At 42.1% G+C, this 16,078-nt stretch overlaps 3 protein-coding genes across 3 annotated transcripts; 1 reads left to right on the top strand and 2 right to left on the bottom strand.

Annotated features, from left to right (window-relative positions):
• Positions 1 to 252: 252 nt before the first annotated feature.
• Positions 253 to 5,071, bottom strand: LOC120902288 (protein ref(2)P). Its single transcript, XM_040310929.1, has 4 exons — positions 4,676 to 5,071; positions 4,328 to 4,522; positions 3,340 to 3,907; positions 253 to 2,661 (listed from the first exon to the last, which is right to left on the bottom strand). Exons 2-4 carry the CDS (start codon positions 4,488 to 4,490, stop codon positions 867 to 869), a joined length of 2,526 nt encoding a protein of 841 aa, XP_040166863.1. The 5' UTR covers positions 4,491 to 4,522; positions 4,676 to 5,071; the 3' UTR covers positions 253 to 866.
• A 6,857-nt stretch (positions 5,072 to 11,928) lies between these two features.
• On the top strand, positions 11,929 to 13,322 carry LOC120902303 (nucleoside diphosphate-linked moiety X motif 19-like). Its single transcript, XM_040310959.1, has 3 exons — positions 11,929 to 12,185; positions 12,247 to 12,795; positions 12,852 to 13,322. Exons 1-3 carry the CDS (start codon positions 12,087 to 12,089, stop codon positions 13,275 to 13,277), a joined length of 1,074 nt encoding a protein of 357 aa, XP_040166893.1. The 5' UTR covers positions 11,929 to 12,086; the 3' UTR covers positions 13,278 to 13,322.
• On the bottom strand, positions 13,312 to 14,696 carry LOC120902302 (nucleoside diphosphate-linked moiety X motif 19-like). The gene is made up of 3 exons (XM_040310958.1): positions 14,547 to 14,696; positions 13,900 to 14,457; positions 13,312 to 13,832 (listed from the first exon to the last, which is right to left on the bottom strand). The coding sequence occupies exons 1-3, from the start codon at positions 14,643 to 14,645 to the stop codon at positions 13,404 to 13,406; spliced, it is 1,086 nt and encodes a 361-aa protein (XP_040166892.1). The 5' UTR covers positions 14,646 to 14,696; the 3' UTR covers positions 13,312 to 13,403.
• Positions 14,697 to 16,078: the final 1,382 nt, after the last annotated feature.

Here is a 16,078-nt window from a genome sequence, read left to right as displayed (position 1 = left end):
GTGCGTGTGTATGTGTGCGTTAGTGCGTGAGAACATGAAAAGAAGGGTAAAAGTAACAATAAAAGAGAAGCAAACACAAAGAACAAAAATAGTGCAACAAAAAGCAGCAAAATAAAAACAAAAGAGAGAAGTACGATGAAACCGGACGAATGTGTGTTTTGGGTGTTTGATTTTATTAGATGTAACCCGATTACATTAGGGGGGGGGGTTAGTGGGTAAGTGGTGGATGTGTATAATAAACAATGCGTTCAGTTGTTGCTGTTTCGGTATTCGCCGAGATACATTTTATTTTTCCATAACCATACATATAATCTCACCGCCCCACACATCGTACGTAAGGGATGAGGGGAGGCGCAGTGAGTAAATACATCTATACAGGGGGGTTGTAGTGGGCATCTATAAACATTTTATATATGTATGCTTCTAAGATGTGAATATATTGATTTAGCTCGTTAAACCATCCAATCCTCTGTCCTGTGTTGTTGGGTTATTTTTATGTTGTTTTTTTACGTTTGCGTTCAATTGCGCACGATACTATTATAAATTCCCTTCGGCAATCTAATACTGGATGTTAAGGGCAATTTCGCCGTATTCGCTCTACCCGCCGAAAAAATGTGCCGAATCACCTCGAATTGACAATGATTTCTACTTCTTTGAAGCAGCTTTGAGAGCTGATTCTACCATTTTTAGGCTTACAAATTCTGATGAAAGGTTTGTGTACAATATACACCCAATACCTATCAAGCTAAAATTGGTTATACATCATGGTAAATGTGGTGGGTCGCGTGCATCTGCGACAAGTTGAAATACAATTCAAGAGTAGGATATAAGGCGAACGATCAAGGTTTAGTAGCTTTCGCCGTTGTTTAGTGGCGATGCTGAAGCAACAGATCGAGTGCTTTCGGGATGTCACCGTTCAAAGATTCGAGCAGCTGGGTCAGCCAACCGTTATGGTTGCTGAAGCCCATCGTCATCATCGTATGGATGGCATGGTTGACATGCGGGCGGTGGCTATACACTGTACAATCCATACGCTGCGCTGAGTCGCTCAATCGAGTGCTCTTATCTGGATTTGCGGCCATCGAATCACCCGACGACGACGACGAAGAGCACGGCCCTGAGCTTGGCGGAGTGGATGCCTTTTTCTCCTTACCAGCAGACGTCGTCGAAACTTCCAAATGATCGGCCAGGATTTTGCTATAATTCTCATAATCCAATTCACCAGCAACACCACTACCACCTGGCTTTGGCGAGAATGGTTCCTTCGTCTTATGTTCCTTCTGCTTATCTTTCGATCTCGAATTGCTGAATTTCTTCTCCTTTGGAGACAGGCTCGGTTTCGTGAATTCCAGCGAACCCAAAGAAGAGGACGACGAACTATCGTGCTCGATCAGTCTGGCAATAGCGTCCAGTGGCGCATTGGCCTGCTTTTCCTCGTCCTCGTCATGTGGGATGTCAACCAGGGTCCAGGTCTTTTCAGTCGCTAATGGTGGCTTGGACGGCGAGGCCGATTTTGCCACATCTTCTGCCACATCGATCAGGTCCTGGTCGTCATCGGTAAGCAACGAAGCAGACGATGTGGACGTTTGGGAATCGTTTTCACCGTCCATTTCGATTTCCTCTGCCTCCGCATCTTCCGCAACGGCTGCATCGGTTTCGAGCGATGTGCCCGCTCCTACCACTTTTGCTTTAGTGCGTCCTTGCCCATCGGATGGTTTTGTTTCCTTTGTACCGACGACTTTATGGTTGTTCTTTGACTCCACCACTTCACCACATTCGGTCAACGGTTTTGCTTGGTTTTGTGCTGTATCCGAAACGGTCGCTGACTCCACATTCTGCGATTCCTGTGTTTCGGTCGCTTTGTTTTGCTTCTCCTCGGGCGCACGCGTCTCTTCCTTCGGCATTGTCGGACCTGATGCGGCTGCCAAGTTAGCAGCCGATGTGGACGGAGTGCAATCATCCGTTTTGTGTGTGTTCGCATCTCCGGGGGAGGATGACGAAGGAGACGCCGCTGTCTTGTGGCGTATCTCGAAAGATAATCCGAGCGGGTCCAGCAGCTTGGATACATTCTCGCTTGCGAACAACAATTTCTCCTGCGTTGGCCAGGCAAGATTTACAAACGGTAAAAACGGCAGCGAAATTCCCGGTTGCTGCTCCGACTGTGGTTGCGCAGTTGGTGTCTTGTTTTCATGCTTTTTAGAACCCTTCTGTGGAATCCTGGCGTCGGTAAATCTCTCAATACATTCGTCCGAAAAGGGTACCCCCCAGACGTTTGTTGAGGATGGCATTGCGCCATTACCTCTATTAGATGGTAAATTGGATGTAGCATTCAGGGCGGTGTTAGCTGCAGCAGTAGCTTTCGCTGCGGCAGCTGCTGCTGCTGCGGCTGCAGCATTTGCCATGGCGACGTGATCGGAGCCTGCTGCGGGATCGGGGAATGTCGCCGTTGGATCCAACGCTTGCATCGAATTCATATACATGTTTACCATATGTTTGCAGCGTCGGTTAAAATCCGACACTGACCGTTGCGATGGTTTATCTTTCTCTTCTTTAGGCACGCGTTCGGCTGCCGTTGGCACGTGAGCAAAGGTTTGTTTGCGTTCACCGCTGGACTTACTGTAACGGGGCGGTTTGGATGTTTCGCCGCATCGACGATCCTCGCTGGGAAGCAGAAAAAGAAAATGACATATAAACAATTGAATTTCTACAATTTTCCCTTAGCGCCGTGGCACAGTAGCCGCACGACCTATCAACATGCCTATCATGGGTTCAAGTCTCGGACCGTGTGCCCCAGACACGTAACACTGTCACGGCTCTGTTTTTTAAACTGCAATGAGCGGGTCTAATCCAATCGCAAACCGAAATTAGTGATTAGTGAGTCGTCTAGTAAGATGTGTGTCTTTATTTAAAAATTACGATGATTAAGTAACAAATAATCTAGCAAATGAAATCATTAAAAAACATCACTTAATAGCCTTTTCACCAGCATTGTTAATGACTTTTCATTAAAAAGAACGAAAATTACTTCCTGAATCAAGTTATTGAAACGAATTACTCATAGGCTGGTATTATTGAATCCGTTCGTAGCGGCGGCGTACGTCCCGGCACTCATTTTCCTAACGTACTAGATGGTTGCTACAGTTATTCACCGCGTCGTTGTATGACCGGGCTCAAGAAATTTGTTGCCATCCCTAGAATTTCATGTGAGCGCCGTACGTTCCCGCTACGAACGGATTCAATAATACCAGCCATAGAGTCGCTGTGTAGCTCGGTAACCACGGCAACAGGGATAAAGCTTACATATGCACACATACTACTTCTCTTTCCGGCACAACTTACCCATGATGCTTGCTACTGCGCTGTGCTGTTCGCGTAGTTTCGCGCTTCGCTGCGACGGACGCAGCAGTTTTGTTGCTCGGCACGCGTGCCACTTCATCCAGATCCTGTGGCGAGTTGGCCGTGATGCGAGTCCCGTACAGGCGCAGCTTTTCGAACATTCGCGACACCGTTGTCTGCGAACGGCACAACATTTCCGACCGCGGAATACGCATCATCAGATGGTCCTTGTGGCGGAACTTGGCCTCGCAGTTCATGCAGATGTCGAAATCGTGGCACGTCAAACACTTGTAGCGATGGCCGATGATATCACCGTCGCACACGTCGCAGACGACGTGCGGGTGGAAGGGAAGATCCTTCCCGGCCATCGCATCAGTGGCAGCGTTCTGCATTGGTGCACCATCGGCCTCACACTGCGCGACGGGTTGCTCTTCCTTGTCGATGCTCGTCGACACCAACGGTGCCGTCTTCTTGCCTACAACGTAAAGACGGGCCTTGGCGTTGGCCATCGCCTGCAAAAAGCTGCCGTAGTCATCGTCCGTGGTAATACGGATCTCGTCCCCATCGTCATCTGTGGGTGGTGACGGGGTGAGCAGAAGGATAGTTTGACATTAAACAGTGAGCAAGGGAAAGCGCAATCCAAGGTCAACGATATGCTCTCTTGCATTCGCACAAACGTAGCCCCCCCCCTCCTCCCCCCCTTCGGCTATTTCCAGATTTTTCACCCGACTTCAATGTCTATACAGCGCCTACGTTTTGTTAGTGTTCAATCCCAATGTCTATGTGTGTGTTATGTGCATTTTCCGGCTACAGCGGCATCCATTTTGATGCACTTCCAGCGAACACATTTGTTGCAAAGCCACCATATTGCGTCGTAAATTTACAACCCTCCCCCGTCCAGTGGTTCACACTAGCGCAAAAGGTGTTTGCAGAAAACGTATCGTTGTACTTAAAAAATAATTCGTTCTACGAATAAAACCTTTCTACTTACCAATCCAATAGTAGCGGAAGCCTTCTACAGCTTTCTGCAAATCCTGGTAACGGGCGGAACAAAAGGCGGCCAGCTCTTCCAAGTTGCGACAAATTCGGTCGCCGAAGAGAAGATAGTTCGCATCGTTTTCGATGGTAATTTTCAAAGAAATCAAAGCACTCATCGCTGTTCCTTTGTTCTCGGGGGATGCAAAAACTGGTTGCGGGACGTAGAGAAACTGGTTTTAGTTTAGCTTTTTTGGTTTTTTTTTCAGACGTCATAAATTTTATGATACGTCGTGCCTGCTCCTTCACCAAATGTCTTTTCACTGGTTGATACTTTGCATAATGCACTATTTTAGAAACTTACCTTTATTATTATATATTATTATTTATTTATTGATTTCGATATAACTTTATGCCGTGGATCGCTTTAGGTTCTTTAAAACTAAGCACTCTGTAACGCTTCGATAGTTCTCAACAAATGATAGCACTTCAATTCCACTGAAAGTAATTTCACTTTGTAACCGGGTGGGTTCGGTTGTTACTATGGTTCGTTCGTTTTGACTGGACTACAGCGTACCGTACTTTGAACTGGTGTTTTTATACGAAAACTATGAATGATTCATCACCAAAGTTGCATCACCCCAAAGTGGAGTAAAATATCTAAAGCACATCCACGATGAGAGAGCACAATTTTCTGGCTTCCAAATTCTTCTAGTCACGGGCAGAGTTTGCCAGCGAATGTTGTTGTTTGTTGCTTTCTAGATCTTTGCAAACTATGGTCCATCTTCTGGACTGGACAAAATGTGTTGTTTTGATCCGATCAACACTGGCTAACTTGACAATCAAAGATAACGTAAAATTTTCTTGAAATATATCGTTTCTCTACGTACATACAGTAGAACGTCGATTATCCGGGGACGGCTTAACCGGCGGGCGGCTTAACCGTGCGCATAAATCTGACAGCTGTTCATACGTGCGGCAAAAGTTTGCAGCGATAGTCAATTGGGTAACAAGTTTCTTGTGCAGCTCTGTAGTGTCTAGGGGTATTTTCGAAATTCATTTTTGTTCATGAACAGTTGTTAAACCTACAGTTATTGATTAAAATAATATTCTACTAACGATTAATCGTTTGATTCTAGGTGAATTAATAATAAAACTAGTGAATTTCATATGTTTTATATGCGTTTGACATTTCTTGGACCATTATCCGTGCAAATCGATTAACCGGCAACCGTCCGGTCCCGAGCTGCCCGGATAATCGACGCTCTACTGTATTTGAAAGTACTGTTATTATTGTTTATATCCGTGGTTTTTCAACTTTTACCCTCTTTTGCAAGGTGGATTAAAAAAAAGGTGGTGGAATATAGACGATTTTGACAATTCGTCATTTAACATAAAATCGCCAGGATTCAAACCGTTGTTTACATTTTTTCAACTTGTTCATATGAGCTTTTCTACATGCTCCGATATTGCAAGTGAGAGATGGCTGTGAGAGAATTAACAAATAAATTTCTCACGCCGGTTGTCAAAGACGACAATTGTGAAATTGAAATGGACAGTGTACCAAAAATGGCTTGACTTGTTTGTAAGTGGTAGACAAACGTGTTTTTGAAATCGAGGATTGCTAGTAGACTGTCGACAGTTGTTAATTGGAATGGAAAACCCTGTAAACGGGATCATAGGAAAAATAAATGCCCAAGCGCCACAGATTAAGCTTAAACGACTGGAAAATTGAATATCCATAGAAAAAAATTAAAGCTCCACAGCTTCATTGGTTTGATCAATAGATGGCGTATTAAAACTGATTATTACATTGCTATTCTTTTCTTGCAATGTGTTTCGACAAGTTTCATCTTATCATGACCTATATATATATAGCCTTCTAACTTTCCGAGCAAAAATCTATATGAATGGTCGTGTGGTCAGATACGTGGGTATCAACACCAACGACCATTACTCAAATCTCACTTGCTTCAGTACTGGTGGTTTCGGTTGGAGTTTTTAGTATTTAAACAATCGTATCGCCGTTCTAGTTCTAGCGATGCATAACTTCAATGCGAAACCATACAAAAGTACAGAGGAAATGAGAAAGCTCTCCTCCTCCAAGCGAAGAAGCTCAACTGGTTGGGTATCCCACAAACAGATGGCGCCACCAGCTTTTGTACTATTTTTAGAATGCATGAGTCGTTTGCCGTCTGCTAAACGAAGTCTTTCTATATTCCGTTTAGGTAGAGTGCTTGAGTCGTTTAGAAGCCGTTTAGTGGTCGTTTAGTGGATTTGTGGCAGTTGGGTGATTTCTTAGTTTTTATCCTCAAACATTTCATTTCATTTCAGTTTATCCTCAATCATGTCGAAAACACAAATAATTATACAATAAATTCACGTAATAACACAAAATAACCATACCAACATTAAACGGGTTTGAAGGCATTTAAAAGGCATTTAAGGCCTTATTCACCTTACAAGGCGAATAAAGATTTCAATCGAAACATTCACGGCTGTAACGGTTTCTCTTCGAAATTTTTCAACTTTTCGATTCGACGAGAATCGATAGCTTACCGCCATCTTAATTAGGCTATTTATCGGTTTTGCATCCTCACTAAAGTAACTGCCAAATACAGCAGTGATAACGCTATTGGTTCCGAACCCAGAAAAAAGCGTGTGTTCAAATCCCGATTTGTATGAGAACTTTTTTGTGTTTATTTCTATTCAAATTAATAGTTTCTTGCTGTAAATAGAACAAACTAAATTAATTTAAAAGCAAATTTAAAATTGTACCTGTTTAAAAAAAACATAACAATTTAACTTGGTTTAATCTTCATTATCAGGATGGGTGAAATATGTATCTGATTTCTCCTTTTATTAGAGCTAATTTTGCAAATCATACACCTCTAAAGATTCATAAATCCCTGTAGATATATGAATTTTAATGGATTTATTAATTATTTAGATTCATGAATCTTTGAAGATTCATATAACTTTCGAGATTCATAAATCCTTGGAGATTCATTAATCTTTAGAGATTCATGAATCTTTGAAGAGTCGATTCGAGATTCGAATTAGTGATGGGAAAAATTAAGATTTCACCGGGATCGATTCCGGCTAGCTCCGAAGTTTTCTGGAATCGATTCCGGATAGTAGGTCCGGAATCAGTTTCCGGAATCGATTCCAGAATCAGCTCCGGAATCGAAATCGACTCCAGAATTGGTTCCGGCTTCGGCTCCGGGATTGGTTCCAGCATCGGCTTTGGAATTGGTTCCGGCATCGGCTCCGAAATCGGAATTGGCTTCAGAATCGGAATTGGCTCCGGAATCGGAATTGGCTCCGGAATCGGAATTGGCTCCGGAATCGGAAGCGGCTCCGGAATTGGCTGCGGAATCAAAATCGGCTCCGATATCGGAATTGACTCCGAAATCAGAATTGGTTTCGAAACGGAATCGATTTCAGCATCTTCATAGGAATATGCCTTTAGGTCCAATGATGCTACGTGTGGATAACGGCAAAGAATCAAAATTAACTTGTAAATGATCTATTCACATGGAGATTCCCGGACTTACATCGCTTCCTACACTTCTTATTTCCGGATTCCGGATTCAATAATACCAGCCATTGCAAGAAAAGCACAGCTATATAGGCTGGTATTATTGAATCCGTTCGTAGCGGGAACGTACGGCGCTCACATGAAATTCTAGGGATGGCAACACATTTCTTGAGCCCGCTCCTACAACGCCGCGGTGAATAACTGTAGCAACCATCTAGTACGTTAGGAAAATGAGTGTCGGGACGTACTGCCGCCGCTACGAACGGATTCAATAATACCAGCCATCGTAACTCAAGATGGCATCAAACCCAATCCAAACAAAATAGAAAAAAATATTGCATTGGCCCATACCAAAAACAACAACCCACATTAAAGGCTTCTTAGGAATCCTTGGTTATTACAGAAAATTCATAAAAGATTTTTCAAAACTGACCAAACCCCTCACAAAATGTCTTAAGAAAGGTTCTAAAATAACACATAATGACGAATTTATAAATTGTTTCAACGATTGTAAACAAATGCTCACTACTGATCCAATTTTAAAATATCCTGATTTTATCAGAAAATTGAATCTTTGATTTATCATTTATTTAAATTGAATTGAAATTTTATCAGAAAAAGTGATTTCGCCCTTGGCGCTGTACTTTCACAAAAATTCGAAGATGGTAAGGAACACCCAATCGCTTACGCTTCTAGAACGCTTAAGGAAACAGAGTGCAACTATTCAGCTACCGAAAAAGAGCTACTCGCCATTGTTTGGGCAACCAAGCATTTCCGACCGTACATTTTCGGAACAGTTTTTGAAATAAGAACTGACCACAAACCTCTTGTTTGGCTAAGACAGAAAAATGATTTAAATAGAAGACTTCTTCATTGGAAACTTGCCTTGGAAGAATTTGAAATTGAAATTAAGTATAAAAAAGGTACTCTTAATGGAAATGCAGATGTACTATCCCGCATTACGGAAAACCCTGCTTTAACATCCGAATTAAATGCAAATACTGCCTCTAACAATACTGACACTATGACGCAACACTCAGCAGATACTAATGATGACGAATTCATCCCAGCAACTGAAAAACCAATAAATGAATTTAGAAATCAAATAATACTAGAAGAAAATAATAATGATTCTCGAGAAGCAATTACACTTTTCGGAAATTATCATAGAATAACAATAAAAACACCCCTTTTTGGACCAGCTATGTTGATCAACATAATCAAAGAATATGCATCTCCCAAATGTGTTACTGGCATTTGTTGCAGCGAAAAAATCTTACAAAACTTACAAATTATCTACAAAAACTATTTCTCTCGCGCAAAATCGATCAAACTATTTTGGACAAAAACAATTTTAGAAGATGTAACTGATGAAATTGACCAGGATTTGATTATTGAACGACAACATAATGCAAACCATAGAGGAATTATTGAGACCAAACTACATATTTCTAGAAAATATTATTTTCCTAACATGAAAACTAAAATTACTAAATTTATTAACATTTGCAAAATATGTCAAAAAGCTAAATATGAAAGACGCCCATATAAACAAAAATATCAAATTACTGCCACTCCTAAAAAACCTTTGGAAATCGTTCATATGGACATCTTTATAATTACTGATAAACATTTTCTAACCCTTTGCGATAAGTTCTCAAGACTAACCATGGCGATTCCTTTACAATCAAGAAACGCTATACATATACTAAAAGCACTAACCCAATTCTTCGCTAATGTTGGAAGACCTTGTTTGCTTGTGATGGACCAAGAATGTTCGTTTAAATCCACCACAATCAAACAATTTCTTGAAGAAAATAATATAGAATCTCATTATACAAGTGTTGGTCAATCCTCTTCAAATGGAACAATAGAAATTGTCCATAGAACAATAAGAGAATTGCACAACATAATCTCACTACGAGATTCTACAAAAAATTTATCAACTACTTCAAAAATTAATTTGGCAGTCTCAATTTACAATGATTCTATACACTCTCAAACAAACATATCCTCTAAAGAACTATTTTTCGGCTTCAAAAAACGAAGATCCTATCCCTGAAGACCTTCAAGAAAGAATTAAACAAAAAGAGGAACTTTATAGAGTGTATGCCACAAAACAAAAAGAAAAAAAATCCAAATACATAGAAAAATTAAACAAAATACGAGAAGAACCAGAACTATTCAAGGACAATGACACGGTCTTCGAAAGGAAAAGAAATAATTTAAAACACGAAGAAAGGTATCGTGAAACGAAAGTTTTCGATAACCTAGTTACAAATATTTTAGACCGAAATGGAAGAAAAAATCACAAATCAAAATTGAAAAGGAAACGAAAAACCTAACATACCATTTAAATTCTTTCTCATCCTTACGGAAATCACAGCTGAATATTATAAAAAACTAAAAATGAAATTTGGAATGATTCATTTCCTTATAATAGTTTTAACAAATTCAAAATTTATAACAGCAGCAATTTACAGAGACTAACCTTAACAATATTCAGAATTTAGCCAATAATATTAGCCTAACCAACCATCTTAAGGACACCTTAGACTATAAAATCCTATCAGCTTAAAACAAAAAAATTAGAAAATATAAGACCTAGAAAACAAAAGAGAGGCATAATAAATGGTTTAAGAACAATTATACAAATAATCGCAGGAAATCGCAGATCAGAAAACACTTAGAACATTCAGAATTTATAACATTCAGAAAACAAAACCATATCCAACATTAATGCTCAAGTTAGAATTAATTCCGAAATAGAAAAATCAGTGAACAAAATTACACAAACTCTAAAAAAAAAAACGAAAATCAAATGAATCATCAGGTAAAAGTCGTAAAAACTGAAATAGAACAAGTAAATCTTATCCTGAACATTAATAACATTGTACAACTGTAGAAGACATAGAAGAATAGACGGATGTAAAATTTGTAGCCAAACATAAAAACACCATTTTCAATGTTAACGAAGAGTGCACGATTTGCAACAACCCACAACCGCTAAACGACGAGTGTATCTCAAATATCATCAGAAATCATCCATCTAAATGTACCACCACCCCGAGCTCCGAGCATACGAGGAATAATAATACGAGGAATGAAACCAGGAGTCATTCTAATCGATACCACCTTTGGCGTGTCAGTCATTGATTCATGTTTAAACAGCCAAATAATAGCAGTACCCACACTAATTGAAACCGGCAATTGCACCGTAAAAATCTTAAATAGCACATTTACTGCGCATATTGATGTTTTAGACCAAGAAGACTACTTCCTACCCTTAACTGGCAGCAAAACAGAAATAAATCTAAACTAGCCAAGTATACAAGATCTACACACAATGCATATTAGTAACATACATCAAAACTCCATACAATAACACTCCGCTTACGCACGCATACAATTGCAGGAGGTATATTAATTGTTGTTCTAACAGGCTTTCTTATAACTGCATTTTGCACCTACAAACACAAAGCCAAACATGCAGAGAAGAAAATGTCCACCGAAGCTATTCACAACATCATCCCACTGCAAACGTCGGTAAGTCGATCGAGCACGCTCGACGTTTAAGGAGGGAGGAGATATTTACACATGCGCTACGCGCTATGATACAGGTGCTGAGTAAGAAAACGGTCGCAAGCGAGCCATCGATGTTACTCCACGCGCGGAGTCAGGTTCCAACGGGAACTCCACTAGAAGCAGGTTCCCACGACCAGGTGTGGTGTCGTATGTTCAGACGGACCGAGGCAACATGATCATCATAAACGTGGACGACAACGTGACCGGCAAACCTGGCAGCACCGAAAACACCAGCCTAGCTAAATACCACCGAATCCAGAAGTTAGCTTTAGTCTTAGTTTAGCAGTTCGCAAATAAAGATCCCCAGTAATATTTTTTTTAAACTTACTCCGGGCTATCGTAAACATAATTAAATATTTTAAAATATTTAAAAAAAAATGTTGTAAATCGACATCTTGTAATCTTTGCGAAGCCTGCAAGGGTTAATCTTCAGTTCTTCCACAGAAGCGCTTCCTTCCAGCGTAAATAAACGACGTAGACTCGCGCCTATACCTAAGCTTCGCAGAACATGTCAACGTCAAACGCAACCAGTGTTTGTGTTGTGGCTTATCAAAATTACGACAAAGATTAGATGGTTTAAGGGTGGCAACTTCAAGCAATAGCAAAAATCATTCATCATTGCTTAAGAAGAAGCACTGGGGCTAGTAAAATGCGTGCGTACGAAAAATATTGGCGTGATTCGGCGTCTGTTATCGTTTTGGCCCGCAATCGGCACAACGAACGAGATAATCACGGATACAATTACAAGGTACAAAAAGCATATACAAACGCATCGAAGCGCTTCGTTCTGATTGTTTATCCTTTCACAGGTACTTGTGTTCAAACGAACCGAAAACACAAGCTTCCTTCCGAACCACATCGTATTTCCCGGTGGTTCTTTCGATCCTCAAGATGACTCTACCGACTGGCTAAGGTTGTTCGGCGAGCAAAGGATACCGCCGGAAGCGTTACAAACGGTCACGTCGGTGTCTGGCCCAAGGCCCCACATATTCCGCCGAATGGAGGGTGATCAGCTAGATCGTAGCATTTCCGTCCGGCTGTGCGCTTTGCGCGAATGTTTCGAAGAGTTGGGAGTGCTGCTGGTGGCAAACAAGGGCCCACAAACAGGGTTCAGCGTGGCAAGAACCGATTTCGATGTGCGCACCTGGCAAGCTGACGTTCACGACGGAAGGAAAGCATTTCGCCAGCTGTACGAGCAGTTGCATGAAACCCCAGACCTGTGGGGTCTGTACGAGTGGTCTACCTGGATGACGCCTACACACTTTCGGCGGAAGCGTTTCGAAACGGCCTTTTTCCTGGCTGCACTCAATGAAGTGTGTCCCGTGTTGCCAGAAGACTATGAAGTGCAGGAATATATGGTAAGATAAATGCCCTGAGCGGTTGATTTGCAATGCTAATGGGGTTCTGTTTTTAGTGGGAATCACCACGGAATTTGCTCGATGCCCATTCGGAAGGAATTCTCTGGCTAGCACCACCTCAATCGTATGAATTGCATCGTTTGAGCCATGTACACGATATCGACGTTATAGTACGCGTAGCAAAGGCGAGGAAACGCTTCGGCACAACCCCATTCTGTCCGGTTGGTTTTAATGCAGCAGACGGGTATATCGGCGTTCTTCCTGGAGACGATCTTTATCCAGAGCAGTTCGACTTCATTACTGACAATGAGGATATGAATAAGTACGGAGAGCTAACGATGCGAGAATTAGCCGAACGAGCACGTAACCTTCATCGCGTAGAGCATAGGGGATTACACCAGCAGACGCATTTGCACAATGGCCCATCGCTGGATGGTCATCTGCATGTGCTCGGTTATAACGAGCCACTTTCCAAGCTGTGATATTTTGTGTTGGGTAACATTAATAAAGTTTTTGGGAAAGGTGAAGGAAAATTGTATTATACTATTTTTTATAAAACCCGTATCACCTAATTTTCAGACTAACCTCCTACCGTTAGCGGGTCTCATCTATTGGTTTTGCAGCAGATTTCCATTCAACCCCTGCACGTGTAGGTGATCATCAAGCGGCTGTTGATTCAGAAAGAATGCTTGGTGATGCAAATCCTTGTGCTCTACACGATGCAATCGTTTCGCTTGCTTTCGTATGGCTTCCCGCGTCTGCTCCCCGTACTTGTCTAAATCAGCATTATCGGAGAGATAATCGTAGTCGGCTGGATATAGATCGTCACCGGGCAGCACGAATATCACACCATCCGCTGCATTGTACTGTATCGGGCAGAGCAATGTGGAACCCTTCCGATTGCGTTTGTCCGCAAACCGCACCAACTGGTCGATATCATACACGAAGCTGAGCCTCGTCAACTCGTACGTTTGGGGTGGTGCGAGCCATATTTTTTCCTCACGGTGTGCCTCTAATAAAGCTGCCGGCGTGTCCCACTGTAGTAAGCAAGCGAACCGATAGTTTAGAATAATACAATAGGCACACATACACGCTCATACTTACAAAATATTCCTGCACTTCATGGGGCTCTGGATGTATGGCAGGCATCTCGTTCAGTACCGCTAGATAGAAAACCGTTTCAAAACGCCGTTTCCGAAACATGGCCGGCGTTAGCCAGCATGACCATTCGTACAAATTGAACACATCCGGCACGGTGCCAAGTGCAGTGTGCATCGCCTGGAATGATGCTGTACCATCGTGTATCTTTTGCTGCCACGAGTCCACATCAGGCAGCTGTAGGCACTTGCTAAAACCAGTTTCCGTTTTCTGCCTCTGCTCGTCTGTAACGAGCAATACGCCGAGCTCCTCGAAGGCCTCTCGCAGTGCACAGAGACGTAGCGAGAGGTTGCGGTCGAGCAAATCGGTGCCCTCCGTCTGGAATATGTAGGGTCTTGCACCGTCTACTTGCGTGATAGCTTTTAACGCTGTGTTGGAAACATTTCTTTCGCGAAAGAACGATTCCCAGCCAAGCGAAGCGTCCTGTTTGTCGAAACCGCCACCGGGAAAAACTACACTATTTGGCATGAATGACGTATTAGAGGTACGTTTGAATACAAGTACCTGCAAAAGAGAAGACATATCGCTATTAACCCTAGCCGCGTAGCTCATTTTTATCGCTCAATTGTAATGGTTTATTATTATGTATTTACCTTATAATTGTACTTATTTTGTTGTGCCGCTGGTTGGTCCCGTGCTAACACTAGCAGGGACGCTGAATCGCGCCAATGTTTAGCGAACTTTCGGATCATTTCTCTTCTCTCTGCTTCGAACACAGCACTGACTGACAGCTGGAAGTATTACGCCACGTTTGTTTACATTCATAGTGGAACAATAACAAATCTTACCGTACGTCATGCATCAGCTGATAAGTGTACAGTCATTCAAAGAGGGTTTGGTACAATCTCCGTACTAGTGGTGGGAGCTCGGAATCGGACCTACTCGATTCCGATTCCAACGTTCGGAATAAATTTCGGAGTCTATTCCGATTCCGGAGTCGATTCCGGAACCGATTCGGATTCCGGAGCCGATTTCATTTCTGGAGCCGATTCCGGAACCAATTCCGGAGTCGATTCCGGAATCGATTCCGGAAACTGATTCCGGACCTACTATCCGCAATCGATTCCAGAAAAAATGTGGAGCTAGCCGGAAAACCTCATTTTTCCCATATGTAAAACACAGGGTAGTACCATCTACTGCACCTTCATCATGAGGGCAAATTTTGGAGCAGATGACTGAACAGTAGTAGCGTTAGTCATTTCATATTATCGCTACTGCATCGAACGCTGCACTACGAACTTGACTAAGGGGTAATCAAAATGACCGTTTTGTGAGGAAATATCGTCAACAATGGGATCCGCATATTTGGCACATATGCGTTTATATTATCGCTGGATTTAATTTATATCTTCTTTATAACAAATTCTAGTAAAGAATCACGGGAATTAATGTTGTTTCCACCTGTCTATTAGGAGCAGGCAAAATTTCAACGCTTAATGTCTACGCCGAATTTGTCCCGAAGTAGATCCTGCACCAAAACAGGTTCACAAACCGTTCCATGACCGAGATAGATCCATGTGCACTTTTTGCACTTTGAATGCATTTAGAATTAGTTCCAGGGGCAGTGTGAGTTAGGTATAATCTCCAAGCTCTGTATGGGTTCGATACCAATTCAGATTCAATTTCAGAACTGATATGAGTACTGAATCAGTTCCAGGACCAGTGTGGGGTTAGGAGAGGTTCTAGCTACTGTTTGGGTTCTATGTATAAGTTCCAGGAGGTTGGTAGGTTCCAGATCAGTTAAAGGATAGGCATGAGTTCAGTAGCAGTTATAGTATTAGAAGATTCGTTCTTGGACCTTTATCGGTTTGATATCGGTTTTAGCATGCTGTCCAAGGAGTTTCGGTTTCAAAACAAGCTAATCTTTTTGTATGAAGATTTTGAGCCAATTGGCCTGATTCGCCTCTTTAATAAGCTGATCAGGCTGCGTAGGGCAATGTGATGTGTTCCGTAAGGGTCGGTGGTGTCGCGTCCTCCCAGTTTGCTTCCCACAGAGGACAGAGGCAAGGGGATAGCATTTCATGTATCCTGTTCAATGTGGCTTTAGAAGCTGTTATAAGACGAACAGGAATCGATACGCGAGGTACCATCTTCTGGCGCTCTATCCAACACCTGGGCTACGCGG

This window comes from Anopheles arabiensis, chromosome 3, assembly GCF_016920715.1.
Source record: "Anopheles arabiensis isolate DONGOLA chromosome 3, AaraD3, whole genome shotgun sequence".
NCBI classification, from domain to species: Eukaryota; Metazoa; Arthropoda; class Insecta; order Diptera; family Culicidae; genus Anopheles; species Anopheles arabiensis.
The sequence above is the reverse complement of the archived record's forward strand: the minus strand, read 5'-3'. Positions and strand labels throughout refer to the sequence as shown.